Source organism: Anas acuta, chromosome 12 (genome assembly GCF_963932015.1).
Source record: "Anas acuta chromosome 12, bAnaAcu1.1, whole genome shotgun sequence".
Classification (NCBI taxonomy): Eukaryota; Metazoa; Chordata; class Aves; order Anseriformes; family Anatidae; genus Anas; species Anas acuta.
The window spans coordinates 7,847,343-7,866,418 of NC_088990.1; the positions used below are offsets into that span (position 1 = coordinate 7,847,343).

A 19,076-nucleotide genomic window follows, 5' to 3' on the forward strand; every position below is an offset into this window, starting at 1 on the left:
GCAATTTGTGGCCCCACAAACCCCACAAACTAAGCTGAGCTGGTTAATTCATCTTGCAGCAAAGCTGTCCCAGCAAACAGATCCCAGCAAGTCGGTTGATCGTGCTTAGCTTTCAGGTGCTTATTTTTCCTGGGGCCTCTTCATATCTTCTGTATGTTCCACAAAAAGCCAAAATCCCAGAAGAGAAGCTTCCCAGTCCCTCGCAGAGGGGAGTGGGCTCCACACCACGCTGCTGCAGCTGCACGGCGCTGAAACCTCCCAACCCAGCTCCAGCTCCGTGTCTCCCGGCCCCATCGGCAGGAAGAGGAGCTTTGGCATTGGCAAGAACAGATGATCTTGAAGCGAAACACTGAAACTTTGTGTGACTAAGTGGATTTACCACAACCTCCAGCATCAGATAAATCTCTGCCCCTGGCCCCCAGCCCTCCCCTGCCTCCCTTTCCCATGCAGGCTCATCTCTGCACTCTTCTGCCATTTGCCCTCGGGATTTACCTTCACTGCCACCAGCATTTTGTCATTGGTGGGGCTGAGGTTGTAACACTCGGCCAAGAACACCTTCCCAAAGGCACCTTCTCCCAGCTCCCTCTTCAAAACGATGTCTCTCCTCTTAATATGCTGGACATCTGTTGGAGGGAGGGGAAGGAAGAGGGAGAGGGTTGAGGGAAGAATGAATCAGGGTTAATTCAGGGAATGGAAAACAACTAATTCAATTTTCTAGCAAGCTGCAAAGGATCTGAAATTGCTTTGCAAAAATATCTACAAGGATCTTTTTACCCACCCACAGAATGCAGCCATCTCTGGGATGGAGCTAGTCTTATGCAAAACATCTGCGAGGAAAGTACTTGAGGTTTATCACGTCGTCACTGCAAGCTTGTAGCAGCCTAGTCCTCAGGGAGAGGAACCTTTGGAGTAAAATCTGCCACAAAGACCTGGATCTTTTCAGAAATAATTCATCTCCTGTGAGGCGTAGCAGAGGTCGCATACTTCTGATGCCAGGCCAGGTGAGATTAGGAGGTTGAGTTCCCAGAAGCCGTTGGATTTTGCATTTCAACAGTGATCAGTTTAAACCCAAACTCAAGCAGATTTCCGAGGCTGAATTTTGGCAAGTCAAAGAGTTCCCAAGGGGAAGAGAAGCACTGACCCCCCTGCACCTTAGGGCACTAGCAGGAGCTGGTTGGGAGCACCGAGCCCTGCCCTGTAGCAAGACCCTGACCCCGCAGCCATCTCCTGCGCACCCGTTCCCTCAGAAACCAGGTCACCACGGTATAAAGTCCCCGGCAGAACAGATGAACTCCAGCCATTAGTTTCAATGATCCTTTCCACTGACATTTAGGATGGCGAGGACTGACAGAAAATAGCAACTGAGGTTCCAGGAAGAATCAAAAGAGCAATAGCTATTCATTTAGTGGGGATACAGAAGCCTATAAAGATTGGTCTGTGCCAACTGTTCACACATCAGCTAACAGGGTTGTTCATAAGGCTGGATCCACCCAGGTATTAGGCATGTACAAAGGAAAACAACTACAGTGAGATCTCCATAAATGCAGGGCTGTGATTAAATGTCACGGATTGCAGGGAGAGTTTGGGAGTCTCCATGCTCTCGTTTGGGGATGACACTAGGGCACGGCTACTTCCTGACAAAGCTCCAAGCACCTTTCTAGCATTGCATAGCCCATATAACTCCTCTTGAAATATGAAGAAGCATTTTTTTTTATCCTGAAATGAACTGTGAAGGCAGATAGAGATGAACAGCCACCACAGCACTGTCTGGAAGCATGATGTTCAAAACTTCATCCCTCTAAATCTCACTTTGCTGGAGCTAACTGCCTGCCTTTGAAGAGAGTTGTAGCACAGATCACCCGCAGCTTCAGCCTGATGGTCACAACAGGGCAGTGATAGCTACACACTCTCCTCCAGTGCTTGGTGAGCAAAAAGATGCATTAGAGGTCTCCTCAAACCGAGGCATTAGATGGGATAATGCCCTCTTCCCATTCCCACCCTGAGGCTTTATCTTTGCTCTGAACCACCTTTGAATCTTTTCCATCCCTTCCATGTGCCACAGGAGCTGTAGGAGTATGCATCCCTCAGCTCAGATGCATTTCCCTTGCAGCACTGGAGATGCAAGAGATGGAGGTGACCGTCAGCAAATTGGCTGCAGGGAGGCATCACTAACAGCACTCACAACCTGCCACCAGCTCCTGTCGCCCAAGTTTGATTCAGTAGGCACTGACACCAGCCCAGGAGAGCAAATGCCTCACAGCAACCTAGGTAAAACTCAACGCATCAACAAGCCAATGGCTTGGAAGAGTAACATCCTAATAGCTTTCATACAATTAAGATTTCTCATTAGGAGCCCACAAGCAGGTTTAAGGAGCTGCCGTCTCTGGCTCTTTTGCTTGTTTGGGAAGATGGATGCAGCAAGATTGCATAAGCAATGGGCCTTGTAATGAACGATGCTTCTGTAGAGAATTCCCATCGACCTTTTCATTAATCATTCAATAGACTGAAAACTGTTAGTAACCAATATTATTAATATTAGCAACATTAACGCAGAGGACGGGAGGCACATCCAAAATGACTTTGGTTTTAAATCCACAATGACAGCCAGAGGGAACAAATCACATGTGGACTTAGCTTTCTCCACCTGTTTCCACTGGGTGTTTAAGGAATACCTTGAGAAATCTGAAATATTACATATTGAAATGTCAAGTGATGCACTTAGGTGAGGAAAGTCCTAATCTAAGAAAAGCTCAAATGGCATAATTTACTTAATAGAGTAAGGAGAAGTGTTGTGGCTTTTGATGTTGGTTTTTTATTTGGTTTTTATTTTTTATTTTGTATGTGTGTGTGTGTGTTTTTCCTCCCTCTTTCTCTGTGCAAGCATTTCTTTAGCACTCATCACTATAGTACCTAGTATTTACTGTATTGACAAACCATGTATTTGCATTCTAGGACTCCCGATAAACAGCAATCAAGAAAGCTGCAGGGAAATGATCATGTATTAAGAGGAACCCTAGCATACTTAAAAAAAAAAAAAAAATTAGAATCCCAACAGCAATATAGCATTGCCCCTTTTGATGTGAGATAAAGTTAAAAAGGAAACTGTTGCAGAATAAGCAGTGATAGTATTGGAAATTATTAACACATCTAATAATTGGTAACATCATGAGAACTGAAGCAAACCTCTCTTTCTGAACTCCCTAGGGTCTTGCTCCAAATTTTCAGCTCCCAGTTTTACTTCCCAACAACGTATTAATAAATTATGAGACGTTTCTGAGAGCCAGTGTCCAGACTGTGTAATTATGTCTACATTATTAAAATAATACCCCATCTGTCTTCAAAACCTAGATTTCATAGTAAGTTGTTAGGGTCACCTGTGAAGCTTCAGGGAAAATGCGTATGAAGAATTTAAGGGGATATTATGACAGAAGGAGATGAACCGAGGGAGAAATGCTGCTGAGGTAGCAGACTCATATAGCACTGCTGGATTTAAAGTAAACTTTGATGGTTCTTTAAAAAAATAAAATAAAGCTCATGAAGTTAAGCAGTTAGACAGCAACTGGACAATCTTAGTGGAGAATGAGAAAATACTTTTAAAGATCGTAATTTCCCTCAACCTTGAACAGCCATAAATTTTGCTTCATAGCATTTTAGGCACAAATGGAATAATAAGTGAGTTACAATAAATTGCTTTTTCACATGCTATAGGCTTAAAATACTGAAGTTTATATCAAATTCTTCCATTAGCAGTGAGATCAGCGCTGTGATTAATCCTGCATTATTGTTAAATATGGGCTTGAAGCACAAAGCAGTGAAGAACCTCCCCGGCACTGTCCGAGCGGCCGTGTTATTGCGCTAACCTTGCATCTACTCTGTGCTCATCTGCCCTGGCTGTAACTCATAAAGAAGACCGAATAGCCATGAAAGACGCTGCGCTGCAAGGGCACCTGGGAGGCTCATCTGCATAAATCTGTTTACCTCCTCCTGGAGGAAGCTGAGCCCTGTCTGATAAACAGCTGGTGTTTATTTGTTTTAGGCAGGCATCGGTGCGCTAATCTGTCTCAGCTGTGTTGCGGTCAGCCCTGCTGACAAGGTGTATGCAAACTGTCTTCCCGTAAGTACCACTCTCTTATTTTCCTCCCCCCCGTACCATTAACTTATAAAAACAAGCCAACAAGACAGTTCAAAAGAAGAATCTATGCGGGAACCACAGCAAGACCCGACAGGAAAATAACCAGACTTGACAGCATGATGGGAATTCATTCAAGGCCATGCTGTATCTACAGGAAGGATGTGAGCACACAACACTGAAGTAATTCCAGTTTAAAATGAAACATCTTGCGGTCCTTGTTTCAGGATTACTATGCTGCTGTCTGATACAGAAGGAGAGTAGGCAGATCCTCCACCTCCCTTCTTGTCCATCAAAGTTTAACACGTGGAGAACACGTTTCGAGCCCTTGCCTCTGCTGTAGTTGTGAATAACACATGAACCGCAGCAGCAAACAGCCGACCTGCAGCTGGTTGGGAATGCCTCACAACTTCGGTTCAATGATGCTAGCACGTGGGTAAGCAAGAAGGTTAGCAAGAGGGTAAATCTGGGATGCTGCACTTGCTTTTACAAATCACCTCCAGAGCAGAAAGCTTTCTGTTTCTCTCCAAGACTCAAGGCAGAAGGGTTGCGGCTTTGGATCTGCGATGGGATCTTGCCTAACCTCCTCTGAACCTCCTGCGGAATGGCTGACTTTATCTGTGCTTAAAGTGCATTCAGTCAGAAAAGCGGCTGTCTAAAAACAGCAGCTTCTTCCTCCCTGTATTTGTTCCCGTGTGTCTCTTAGTTGCATCTGCTCCCGTTCTTGACACAAACATATTCTACTTTACTAACCTTGCAGACCCAGCACAGCGAGGAATATAGGGGAGGAGAAAAGAGGGAACAAGATTAATTCTGCTTTCCTCCTCATACATCAATCTACCATGCCCTGATAGGTAGTTTCTGTACTAGCCCCTGGGAAGGAGCCTGGAAACGCCAGAACTTTTTCACTTATACGACTGATTCAATGACTCTTCACCCATGTTTTACACCGATATTGCAGAATCTCTCTTGCTTATGCCTTGTGTCAAGGCAGAAAGACCCCAGCTGAACTTCCAAATCCCAGGTAGAGCTTATAGAGCAGATGACAGATGGTGTGCAGTGAAAACACCCTTTTTCCAATAACAGCTACATTTCAATCACATGAGAACAAATTGGGAACTTGCTCGGGCCCATTTCATGAATCTAATTTTCCAATTATTGTCTCATTTTCAAATCAGTCCTGGGGGTCAGGCAAGGAAGAGAAGGGTTCAGTGATACAGCAAATTCTGCATTTGAGATTCCCATCACAGCCAGGGTCCTTAAAACCACAGTTTGATAATATTCTTGCAACCTGCATGCGCATGATGCAGTGTTTGGACACAGACGACTACAGTGGGAGGTAAATGGACAAATCAAACTCCAAATAGAGTAAACCATAAGCAGAGATAGTACCTAAGTCACGGCAAAATGCAAAACTACTTAAGCTGGATCATCTGTTCCGAATGGAACTAGATCTGAAATTAATTCTTTGAACCCCATATCAAACTCCTGAGCAGCAGTCTATCTGGGTGCTGTATTTCTAGCAGATTTCTTCTGCTTGGACTTTTAATTCACAAACAACACGTAGTTCTCTGGAGAAACAGAGCAAACCTATAGAAGTCTTTTCTTTTACTTTTGCAGCCCTCTTTACCAGCAGCTTTCTTTTCTATCCTAGAAATGACCAATATGAATTTTCTAACAGTTTCTTCTCCTTTACACTTGGCTCTATTTTCCCTGGAGATAGCTCCTTTCCTGCACCTCTCCATCATCAGCTCCTCCCTCCCTTAGCTTTGTCACTTCATGTCATTTATTCTCGCTTGATCTGGCTTCCCATTTCTTGCCTTTCTTGCTTGTCCAGTCTTTGTTTTAATACTAACTTCTTTCAGATGTGTTTTTAGGGTGTCCCAATTGGAGTCTGATCCTGGGCTCTTTGTGGTAATGGCCTTGATTTCCATAAGCTTCTAAAGCCTCATTTGCATCAACAACACTCTATAAATGATAACAACAATGACATTTTTCAGTAGCAGCTGAGTCATTTGCTGTAACAATTAATTTATGCCAAATAATTTTCTCTTTTTTTCCCTTTATACATAAGTTTTCCACAAAAAGGTAGCAAAGTTCTCAGTTAGTCAATATGATTCATTCACTTCTTGCCTGACACACTGCTAAAATAATTCTTATGAATAAATCCTGCATTGCTTTCCTGCTCCGTGACAATTAAAAGCAAATAAAACAAGCTCACTATTTGCACTGGAAATTGTGTCATTAAGAGGTGTAACTACCAAACAGAGCGCCTTTCATGTCAGGCAGTCAATTGCAATCTCGATGTCAACCAAATAGCTCGAAGAGTTACCCGATGTACCTGATCAGAGTAAAGTGTGCGGATCGGGTAGGACCAGATCAAAAAGCCTTGCCGCTGGAGGGCTGATAAGTCATTCTCTCACAGACTTGTAGTGAGAGAGGATAATGCATAAGCTAGCTGCACAGAGTGTGGGTCTCCCTCCTGGCCTGGTGCAAATCCATCAAAGTCAAAGGACAATATTGATTTCAATTGCGGGCTGCTGTGAAGTACATGTAAACAAAGGGAGAATCAGTCCCACCTCATTTTAAAAAAATGGAGAAATAAAAAGGCTTTCTTATCTCCATATGGACTCCGAGTAGGTAGCCCTCCACTTCTGGTGGCTCCTCTCCCAGCTCTGACATGAGCAACCTTTGGGAAAAGGCCTGGGCACACATTTTGGCAGCTCGGCGTTGCGCCCAGGCGCTGGTGCTTTGCCAAGTTCCCCTGTCAAGGCACGCTCCGAGGACTCAGGTTCAGAATAGTTGTGATTATAAGCACCAAGCAGTTCTGCAAGTCCTGTCGAAAAGGCCCCAAAGCCATGGAGTTTTAGCTAAAACACGTCTGGATCTCTGGGACCTCCATGGAGCAGGCCTAGTCCTTGGCTGGACCATGTGGGCCCCAACCCACAGCTGCACCGATGTCCTTCCCCCCCTCTGCTTTGCAGGCCCTGTTAGACCACCTCGGTCACACCTTTCTCTGCACTTCTCAGGCTGTATTTCAATCTTGCTAATTCTGACAGCTCTCACAGCCATTTGTGTGTGTCCACACAGCAAAAATAGAGAGACTTTCCATCTCACATCTTCATTACTTCAGCTTCTCTCCTTTGGCCTTGATAGAAACAACCTGAAACACAACAGATGCTCTCGCTTTCACTGTTACCCCTCTCTTTGCATCCCTCCCCAGGCTTTTCTATCTCCAGCAAGCCTATATGTGGCATTTGGCTTCACAGCTTCTCTTCAGACTTTTTCATATCTTCAATCTTACCAAGGTGCTGGCAACTTGCTTTCAGGCAGCCAGCCCCTGGTGCCTGAATACCTATTGCATTATTCATGATCATAGTCATCCATAAAGACCTTAAAAGGTACCTACATTAGGTTTCTGCAGTTCTTTGTATTTTCTTGTAATTGCCCTCATTCTCTGGGAGCAGCTGCAAGGCACCAGTGCAGATCCCACATGAAGAGGGGACAATATTGCCCAGATGACCTGGAGCTAATGCAGTACATGCTGCTAAATGGACCTTGGCTAAAATAAAATAAAATAAAAATTAAATTAAAAATAAATACTGTGTGCCTTGATGCGTTTAGCTGGACAATCTGGGCTAAAAAAAAAATAATAATAATAATCCAGAATACCAGCCTGTGATGTTCAGTGTAATCAGGCTCAAGAAAATGGGAGAACAGAAGAACTACCTCTGCAGCCTGCATCTCTGATCCTTTCAAAATACCTTACATGCACCACTTCCAAGCAAACCTCTGGCAATCAGGCCATCATCAGCTCCTCTGGCCTTTGCTGTTGCGATGCCACGTGGAGAGGAAGCACTGACCCAAAGGGCTGCCTTTCACTCATCAGCTAACTCCACCAGCCCCGGCTTGAAGGAGAGCTGCTGTTCTGCCAAACAGCCCTGGAGCTGCACAGAGAGCTTTGATGAGTGGCAAGGAGTGGCTGGATGAGCCCCTGCTGGGCTGCAGTAACTGAAGCTGCTGCATCTCCGCGGCAGCACCAGCCCTGCTATCAGCCACACAGCAGCAGCCAGAGCCCCCGCAGCAGCACTCTGCACATACAGTGTGCTCTGAGGTGAAGGTGAGCATCAAGGGATGGAGAGGTGTGCGTGTAGGAGCTGAGAGGAAGGTGAAACAACCACAATTTCAACCAACAGATCAATGGGTGCACGCCGAGACGCTGCCCAGCTCCCATCCTGCATTAAAAAACAATGCCTTGGTTTGGCTGTGGGTGACACAGGGTGGTGTGACATGCCTGGGGGATTCATACCCAAACCAAAGCTAACTTTCATTTTCTTCCTTTAAAAAAAATCTGAAAAATAATAATAATGTTAAAAATGCATTTAGCACCAACCCCACAAACGCCTTTTCAGGGAAAACTAGTCACAGCTTGAAGTATCCATCACTCCTATAAAAACAAAATGATTTCAATCTCTCATCCAGTTCAGTCCCATAAGTCAGAGCACAAAACACTTGGTAGTTATTTTTACAAAGAGAGGAAGATAAAGCATCCCACGGCTACATGGTGCAGAGCAGTCTCAGCTGGGATGCACACCACTTTGCAGAGTCCTACAGAAGCACGGCCATCCTGTGAAGATGGCATGTGATGAGATGTCACTGGGTGAGGACAGATAGCCTTGGTCCCACCTCTGCAAAGCATGGGTGCAGGTTTGCCCTGCACTTGCCCATGCCTCTGTATTCACTGGCTCCTCTGTAGCTCCCAAGGGAGCACAAAACACTGCTGATGGGACTAAAACCTTATTAGCATTCCAAACTTTAAAACAGACCAAAGATTCCCATCGTCTCCTGCATCCCCTCAAATAATTTGTGGCTGGCAGCAGGCTCCAAAACCAAAGTGTTAAATATACAACTGGCTTCTTCTGAGGAGCATGACTATGCCCAGCAGGAGAAAGGTAGAAGGACCAGAGTGGGCTGCAGTGGACTTTACTGGGTAAATGCCCTATGACAACACATCATAAAAGGGGCTTTGCATAAAGCATCATCTTCACTGACTCGGTAGACTCCAGGATCTCTTAGAAGCAGGGATCAGGATTCTTAGGAAAAGGGGTTGTGAGAGGGGAAGTGAGTCTTCCTGGCAAATATGTTTTCTTTCCACCAGCCAGGCCCCTAGGTCCCCTGCTGCCAGAGCGCTCAGAATAAAACATTAATTCAATACCACACATTTAATTACACATTATTTGAAAGTGAATTTATTTAACGGAGGAAAATAGTCTTCAGAGAGCATCTGCCTCCCTCAGACTCACGCGTCTGCTGGGAGGGGGCTTGGAGAAGAGATAGGAGGAATAATGGTTTGTTTTACATCAGCAGCTATTGCTGTTCAGCTCAGCCCTTCAAAAAGGGAGATTTTAAAGAGATAGAGTTGTGTTTTGCAGGAACTTACCGGCTGATTTGATTTTCCAGCTACTTTTCACTTGATTGGAAAGCGCTGCTGCAGACAGATACCACTTGTCTTTCTTTTTTATTATTTTCCCAGGGAAGGGAGGGATTACCGGTGGAGGGACGGAGGAGGATTGGCTGCCCCTCGAGGGACCACGCAGCAGTCAGATTTCAGGCTTAAGGCTTTAACAACACAGTAATCAGACACTTAGCAGCATCCTATTGCTGAGATGGATAATCACAATAAAGCTGGAAGCGACCAGGTCTCAGCAGCAGCCTCACAGCTTTAAGACTGTCTCCCACCAGGAACACAGAGGCTTACCTTCTGTCCCCGAGGTGGCTTCTGAGGCCCTGGGCTGTCGGCTTCCCCAGCCTGAAAAGTCACCACCACGGCTCTGCCCATGCCCCTCAGCAGGGACCAGAAGCCTCCCAGCGCCTGCTTTCAGGCAATACCAAGGCTCACTTTTCCCCAGTCAAATCTCCTCTGCAGAGAAATGGGGACTGGCTCTGGTGCCTGGCACAGGCATCCCCTCCTTGGCTGTGTATAAATCATGATGAACTGCTGCAAAGCCAGAAAAGAGCTCTTAGGTCCACATGAACCTTTTTTTCTAACCCTTATCCCTGCACAGAATCTTCCTCCCACTCCTTAATTTGGGAGCAGCACCAGAAAACTCCCTCCCCTCCTTGACAGCTTTGATGAGCCAGCAATCCCCACCTGGGAGGGTGATGGAGGCAATGGGACCAGCTGGTACTTACCCCTGCAGAGGGCACATCTCTGAGGCCTGGGTGTCCCAAGGTGAATATATTGCTCTTTTCAGCTTCACCAACCAAATCCTGCTGGTGCTAGCCATGCTGTAGTTTGCATTCTAGACCCAGGTAGATATTGCAGCAATGGGTTCAGGATTTTAGGTTAAGTTTTTCCTTGCAATTCTGAGGATGGAAGGGTTTGGGGTTCTACTGTTTCAATATTGTCCAGTTTCCATGAATTTGGGGTTATAGCCACAAACGTACACTGCTTCTGCTTAGTCTAATTCTGCAGTCACCATCTTCCTAACAACTTTCAGGCTTAACCTGCCCCACTCTAAGTGCTAAAAAATCCCTCACACAGCAGTGTCAGACATAGTGAATATAGTGAATACATTCTGTGGACTAGGCAGCTATTAGAAAGGTGGCATTAAAGAAAGAGGCAAGGTTTGGAAACAGTCCCAGGACTGATTTACAGCTATGGTTCACGGTGCAGAACCCTCTCTGAACAGAGTGAGAGCTGGCCCCAAACTCGGGTGCAAACTGGAGTGGTATTTTTAGAAGAATCACAGTTCCTTCCAGATGTGAAAGTGAGAAAAGGTTTTCAGAAAAATCTGTCGTGACACAATCTCTGGACCAATTCAAAGCAGGTGATTTTGTGAGAGGGCCTGTTCTTCTGAGCTTTCCAACTGGAGCTCCACACAGGTTGGAAATGCTTCTGACTGTTGTCAGCCTCACCAAAATCGCAAAGGAAAAGGAAAATTTGGACAAAACATGGCATTTTCTGCTTTCTGTTGTTGTGGTGGTTGATGATGTTTTCTCTGTTCTATTTACTCCTGGAAACTCTGTGTCCCTGTGTCTCTTCTTGCCCATTGCCCAGTCATTCTCCCACCAGTGGCTTCCTTTGCTGGTCATTAAATGGGGGGCTAATGCAGCCAAACCCATGGAACAAGAAAATTCCAGAAGTGAGGCCATATGGAGTGAAAACATGAGGTGCTGAAAAACAGATCTCAGGCTAAAGTTATGATTTAATTAGAAAGCCTCTTTCCAATTTGCCCAGTTTCCATCTCTCTCCTTCCTTTCCCTTCCTTCTCGCCTCCTCTGACTCCCTTTCTCCTCAGGCTAACACAGGAGATGCACACACATCTATGGCTTGATGAGGTGTTCCCTCAGACTCATGTTTTCCTAACACCCCAAATGGACCTTGTTCTGTCTTTGTTTCTGCCTGAGGTTTCCTTGGTTTTCTCCCTACTTGTTCTGCGTGCATGACACTAACCCTTCTGCATCCTGCCAACTCCTCCTGCAGAAGGAAACCCCTGAAGGAAGAGTAATGTGAGCCATTTCTGCCTGCTGGGCTCTAAAATTTCTGTGGTTTGGGCAATTTCAGCAATTGTTATGAAGCAGCAACTTATGCAGAGGAAAAAAAAATAGAGAAGGATGGATCATACCAAAGAATTAGCTAATCTAATGGGGAGAGCAGCTGGTCCTCATTCAGTCACACAGGTCTGAGAGGAGCTGGTGCTTCTTCTCTTCTTGTCTGTGTCTGAGTCAGTCACAGGTAGAAGTTGATGAATATCGGACTGGTGCTTTTGTGATGCTTCACACAGTGAGAATTCCCCCTGTCTTCCCATGTCCTTCTTGTTGCTGAAAAATGAGCAGGACCTCTGAAAGGCAGAGCCTTGCCTCTGTGCGGGCTCCAGAAGTGCTCCAGGGTGGGATCCAACTTGTTTGATGGACACTGGCTGAGCAAAGAGACCATCTTGCCAATGGTACCTTCCTCTCCTTGGCAGAAACAGAGCACTCTGAAAAGTCAGGGGTCAAACAGAAGAAGTTGCCTCTGGACAAGGCTTTGCACATCTTTCTGTCACCAGGAGTTCAGGACTACTTAAGGAACCACGTCTTGTTAGGGCACCGCTGTTCTTTCCCTGATGCTATTGCTTTATTGTATTCCCCCCGTGCCCTGCTTTTATTATGATTACAAATGAAAATCTGTCTTGGCTTGTTGTCTCCAACACTCCCAACGCAGGGAGAAAACAGGGTAATAAAACACTGTAAATGTGTCCATTTTCTGTCTGTCATCCTTCAGTGATGCCTCATGCCATTACGAGCCAGATGGGTTGGGGTAAATTTTCACAGAAAAACATTAAAAACTTCACTGTGTGAAACAAGAAGAAAAAAAAATCCTAGTTTTCTCCTGTGCCAAAAAAATCAGCGTCTGCACCAGGGGAAAAATACCCAGTTAATTCTTCTTAAGGGCCCTGGTGAGACTCAAGAAAACATTCTGCAGTGCTGGTAGCCTCAGAAGACATGATTAATTGCAGATGGCAGAAAGGTGCATGTTCAGTTTTAACCGAACTATGCGTGAGGACTGGATGAATGCTAAGTTGGTATTCAAGACACATGGGGAAGGCAACCTACTAGGATCTTCAGCTACAAAAACAAGATTTTATATATATATATATATATATATATATATATATATCATATACAGCTTAACAGCTTAAATTTTAAACTTGTATGCTGAAGTTTTACAGCAAGACCATACTGCTAATGGAAAGGAGAAAAATGAGCAAGATTACTGGAAAAAAAAAAAAAAGAGGAGGGAAAGGCAAATAATGTTTTGCAGTTAGCTGAGGAAACAAAGGCATGAAAGGGATCTTTGCTGCACCCCCCAAAAGCTAGCAATAGCAATCTGCAGATGAAAGTATGTGGGTGGTGCTGCAGAGCACAGAGCAGGGCATAATGGTGGAAAGATCTCTGAAATGCTATTAGTTTGTTCTCCTCACTAGCCTAGGACAGGTCTCGTTTAATCGGAAAATGGCTTGAACAAGAGTATATACGTTGCTTTCCTGAAACGCCTTAATTGGAGGGCCAGCAGCACATATTGGGATGGTAACACGGCAAAAACAGGGGCCAGTTTCCACTAATCTAATCCATCAGTCTGCCGGCAAATCCTGTTTGGTTATTGCAATCTGAGCTTGGACAGTGACCCCGAATTCAGTTTGTATTATAAAGGTCACTTTGATGTCTTTTCTTTATCAATCAGAGTTTAAATCGAGTCCCTTAACCTTTTCCCAGAGTAGAGATTTTTCAAGCTGGTAATGGGCAAACCTACACACATTGAGAGCTGAGTGCAGATGAGCACCTGAGCTTCAAACCTTTGCTCCAACTCCTTGCATCTACACTGCCAGGCTGCAGCTCTTCTGCAAACAGAGCTCACGTCAAGTCTCAGCCACAAGGTCTCCAAACCAGGAATCGGAATTGTAGAGAAAGCAGACAAAATTAAAAAATAATGAAGATAAAAATAATTACCAGGCTGTTCAAAATCATATCTTCATTTCTGGAAGGAGTTAATGAAGGAAACAATTCCTACGCTGTCCAGCTTGCTTCATTTATCCTGTCTTCTTAGATAGCATGGCATCTCTGTTGCCTAAATTGCAGTGTCCCCAGACGTTGTCTTCCCTGGTGTGGGTACATTCCTTGTGCTGCTCGTGGTATTGCAGGAGGGTCTCAGAGCTCCTCTCTCTCCACTTCTTTTCTCTCTCTTGGCATTCATCTCTCAAACACATCTCAAACAGCAGATTGCTGGGTGCTGTTGGGACCTTAGCAATAGTCAGAGCTGGTGAAAAATCATTCACATCCGTGGTGTTGCAGCAGGGGTGACTCTGGCTCTTGCTTTCACTATTTCCTTGTAGGTCATTAGCAGCCGTTATGAAAAACACAGATGATTAAGGCTGACCTCCAGGACACTTCACGTTCAGCCTCTTTCCAATTGGAAACGCTTCTAGCAATAACAATACCTCCTTTCTGTCATTGCTCTTAGGGCAAGATTTCTTCATGGGCTCCTGTTTTAAATCCTACACCAATGTTTCTGCCCCCAGTCATTAATCTCTGATGCTGATCCTTGTCAAACACTTGCTGAAAATCTGAGTGTCGGATATCTGCTGAATTTCCTATATATCCAGTGGCAGCTAGATCCTCAGGGAATCCCAGCAGATCAGGTAAGTGAGATCTCCCAGTACTTTGAGCCTCGTGTTTGACCTTTCCCAGAGTGCTGCTTTCCCAGGTGTTTTCCCACAGCATCCTTTAAGGTTTCATATTTCCAGGATTTTCCCAGAGCCCGCATTAAACTCATCAGATTGCCTCTTTTCCCCATTATGCCCACCACCTTCCAACCCTCATCAGCCTGCCCCTTTTCAGGCAGGCAAATTAAAATGTCAAAGAAGAGCTCGGTGAGTTGTGTGCATGCCCACACGTGTGGATATTATGGGATATGCTCTCCATCTGTAGAAGATGCTCACCTTGTCCAGTGCCCTTCACCAGGTGGCCACTGGCATGGGGAGATCTTCCTCTTCACCCTCTAAAAAATTGGATGTAATTTTGGCAGATGAAAAAATATGTAAATGTAATTATCTTTCTTTCCACTTATCACTGATATAACTGACTTTTGTTCTCTGTGGCCACTCTAAGTTCTCCATGTATCACTCCTGACATAAACACTTGCTCCTCCGTATCATCTGGCTCACTGTTCTCCCCGAGCTGCAAGCCCATCCTCAATGTGAGAGCGGTTTTGTTGTCTCTCACAGATACTTGTGTGCCAAAAGACCTTGCTATCCGAAATACACCCTCAGCATCCCATATGGCTCCTGCTTTCCATCGCTTTTTCTCCCACTTTCTTCTTCCTCCCCTATGCCGTCCCTGTGATATTTCAGCAGTGCCCCATCATGGTGTCTCCATCTCTTCCATACCTGTGCATCTCAGTCCTTTCATCCCTTATTTCCTTTAGTTTTACTAGACTGAATGTTTAGGGCAGCCTTCCCAACTGTATCTTAAAGACCTGCGTTAAAGCCCAGCCAGCTTTCTTTGACTCATTTTGCATTCCCCGTGCAGCGGCTCGCTCAAAGGCCAGTGGTTTCGTGCGGCTGCCCTTTCCGCAGACCCTCCTCAGCACTTCAGCTCTGCGGGGAATATAATCACTGCATCCTAGACGCTCTTCAATTTCAAGTGTATTTATTACAGCCGCTCAATTTCCTTTAATCTGTCATTTCTTCTTCTCCTCCCCCCGTGATTGCCTTCCTTTCACTGAAGTACAAGTGCACTGAAGGAGGCTTTTCCCTCTGACCCTCGCTGCCCTCTCCAGCCCCATCCCTGCATCAACTCGCTACCAGTGTCCTGTGCGCTGATTATTGCTCATTACCGTACGGCTTAACGAAGGTGCTGGGCCCTTTGCAAACAAGTGCAATTGCAGCAGAGAGCACGCTCCCATCGGTGACCCCTCAGGACGAACAGAGGGAGGGAAGAACCATTTTCATGCACAAATTGCCTGTATATCATAAGCACTGGGATGACAATAGGGACTGAGAAACTCTCCTGGAACAGCCAACCTTAAAGTGTGCCCGTGTCTGCCAGAGTCTTGCGAAACAGTGAACTACTGGGCGCTTGAAGTGTATTTTCCTGATGCATACATACCTCTTAGGAAACAAGGTTGAGCATAAAACCACAAACATCCCTGCAGAGCCGGAGCTGAAGCAGCCTGAGAAGCCCCAGCTGAAGTGAAAGACACCCACATGCCCTCCTCTATGCTACACTGCGTGAGCACCCACGCACACGGGGGTTTAATCGGTGTATTAATGCGTTAAAACACCGACACAAACAAACAGGGGCTGCCTTCCCAAGCTAGAAAATCCTTGAGTACACTGCAATTAACTGGGCTTGTTAAACCACTTAATAAGCAATAGATAGCATGTCTGATGCCCCCGTGCCTTGGCTCAGTGGAAAAACGAGGCATGAAGTGCTTAAATAAGAAACAAGTTCAGTTCTGAGATGAACCCGTAAGAAATATCATTTCGTTCCCTGTCAGAGAGCTTCTCCCCAGGGCAGACGCAGCTGAGACCAGTGCCTGGGTCACATCGTTCTCTGGTCATGGTCCCCATGCCTGTCCCGGGTCCTGTTCCCTGCCTGGCCACGTGCTCCTACGAGAACTGCACCAGCCTGGGGACACACCGTGCCTCGGTTTCCCTTTCTGAAAACGACCACCAAAATATAGCCTCAGCCAGAACAAGTCTTTTTGATTTTTTTTATCACAACAGTGCTCTAAACACCTTCAATAGGACAAATACAGAGGAAGGGAACAACACAGCAGGACTGTTAAACCGTGCACACAACATTTCTCAGCAGCCACCTAAGGAAATTACCACTAAAGGTAATTTCAAAGGACTCTTCTCTCTTTTGCAGACTGTCTACTCGGAGCAGTCACCCTGCACATCACTGCACACCAATTTCACACGAGAAAAAATATCTTAGCCCTCAGCATCGAGTAGAAGGAGCTGAAGGGAAATATATTTCCTTGTGCTTACCCAGGCCCTTTCCTTTCCAAACGTGGAAGCTGTTGGGCCATATCAAGCTCCCTGAAGACACGTCTGAGAAGAGAAAAGACCTGCCACGTGCTTGCTCCATGATCAGGCAACTCCCAGGCTGTGTTGGTGGATTGCAAGGGAAAGAGGAAAAGGCAGGATTGGGAACGTGGGGCAGGAGGCAGTGTGCAGGACACACAGGGGCTTTTACCTTGCCAAGCCTCGGACCTCTTTCCTTGTGATGTCTCATCTTCTGAATATTCTGGGGAAGTACCTCACAGCTGTTTCTCAACCCCGTGGTTGAGGACTGGCACGTATTTAGCAGCATGTTAGCCTCCATCACATGGATTTGGGTGGGATTTGGGGACGCCATAAAACACAGTGGTGCTACCCCAAATACCATGAGCTCACAAAATGTCCCAAAGTAGCAAGACACAAGAAATTATACACAGCTTTCTGTCCAGCCACCATTACCAGGACCCATGCTGTGAACACCCTTTCCTCACTCCCTCAGGGCTTCAAGGAAAAGGGAGAACTCAGAGCAAATGCAAGCAGAGCGGATGAGACCTCTCAGTATTACTTAGCATCCCTGAATGCAGAATGGGCAGGCAATGCCTTTGTTTTATGCCGAATACCAGCACATACCAGCACACCACCACCCACCCATGCCCCCGCAGCCCAGCTGGCTCTGGGGCAGCCCTGTCTCCGCTCCCCCCTGCTCCCCCCAAGCCCAGCAGCAGCTCTAAGAAGCAGGGCAGAGAAGTGCCCTTAAATCCAGCTCCCTGCAAGTCCACCCCGGGCCCTCCCAGCTCTGCGGCTAGTCCTAGATCCCAACTGGATTCTTCTTTTCATTCTTCTTTGTTCTGCCTCTCATTCTAGTGCTGAACCCCAGGCCTGCTGCCTCCAAGCTCCCTCCAAATGCTGCATTCATCCATTTTTAAAGGTGACCTTCCAACTTTAAAGGAAGTTTGCAAGCCTCGCTGTCTTCGTTTGCCCTCTCCTTCTTTTCAACCTGCTCTGTATTATGAATTGAAAAGGGCCCAAAAGGTTTCTCTATTAAAAAATAAAATCTTTAGAAAGAGCACAGGTTTCCAAATCATTTCTCTCCCAGTTTTTGCAGCAGCCTCCCTGGGTGTCACGGCACTTGCTGCAAGCTGCCAGCTCTGCTGGTGAAACTTTCTTAGGCTCTCGGTCTCCTCCCATCCCCACATCTGCACCCCCCTGCCTTGTGCTGTCGCTGCTGTTTGGCAAAGCAGCGCTCTGAAATCTGGGTAAAAATAACCTTGGAAAGGGCAGGGATGGAAACGGGGTTATTTTTAACTTGGATCATGCTAGAGACCTGGGTTAGGCTGTGGCCTCATAAGCTCTTGTGCTGGCACAAATGAAGGGCAGCAAATAAATGAAGTTCTCTTTATCTCACCTTGCTGCCAAAGCTGTGTCTTACAAGCCCTGGGGCCATATAACGATGGAAAGGGAAGATGTCTGCAGCCCTTAGCAATAACAGTATTACTCTTACCAATGAATTGGTCACAGTAATTAAATAGGCAGTAACAAAGCAATACAAGAGTTTCTTGCTGTTGTGGTACATTTTGCTATTTAATCAGGAAAGACAGGACCTGAATTTTTACTGCAATAAAACTGAGATAAGGAAGAAAAAGATTTTGTAAAATGAAAGCTCAAATTCCAGCCCTTTTCTTAGAGTACAGCTTCAAACAGAAAGCAAATACACAAACCTACCAACCAGTCCCTCTTCCACCAGAGTTTTCATCTTTTTTTAACTATGATACTGGTACTGTGGAGACACACTGGTTATCTTCAATATTTCTTTTTTTTTTTTTTTTTCCTAAAAGATCAGGGCACTACAAAGCAGTATCATGCAGCAACCCTGGATTCACCCATTGGCATCAGCTTCCCTCTGTGAAAGCACTGATGCTTTCTGTGCTATGGACTTTTGACTGCCAGGAATGAGGCTGACCCATAGTGACCAGAAATTAGCAGGAGCCCTTATTCACATCTGCCTTATGCCACACCAAACCTGGAAGAGCCTGCCTCAGTCAGAAAGCAGCCAGCCTCCTTCCAAACCATTCAATTGCATTTTCCCCTGTGACTGTTTGCCAGCTTCAGTGCTAATCCTTCCACCTTCCCTGACCCCAAAGCACACCTAGGGCTCTTCGTTCTCCATCAAACCCCATGTGTCCACCTTGTCCCTGGCCTCCCCACTGTGCTCTCACACACTCCCTAGGACACACTCTTTACTTCTTTAAAGACCAAGCATCAAGCAGCACAACAAGGGAAGTAGCCGACTAGTTTCCTGCTACAATTATCTACTGAAAGTAGAAGAGTATTTCGGATTACATTATCTTTAGAAGGAGGGAGTGTTTCCCAAAGCAAAAGCAGGCTCATGAAGAGAAGGT

General features: G+C 45.8%; 1 protein-coding gene across 7 annotated transcripts in view; it reads right to left on the reverse strand.

Moving 5' to 3' along the window:
• NTRK3 (neurotrophic receptor tyrosine kinase 3) overlaps positions 1-19,076 on the reverse strand; it is a 195,263-nt gene that overhangs the window by 43,164 nt on the left and 133,023 nt on the right. For all 7 annotated transcript variants that reach the window (XM_068695400.1, XM_068695401.1, XM_068695402.1 and 4 more), the window contains one exon: positions 493-623. In XM_068695400.1, coding sequence (XP_068551501.1) covers positions 493-623 — 131 coding nt within the window. The remainder of the gene's footprint in view (positions 1-492; positions 624-19,076) is intronic.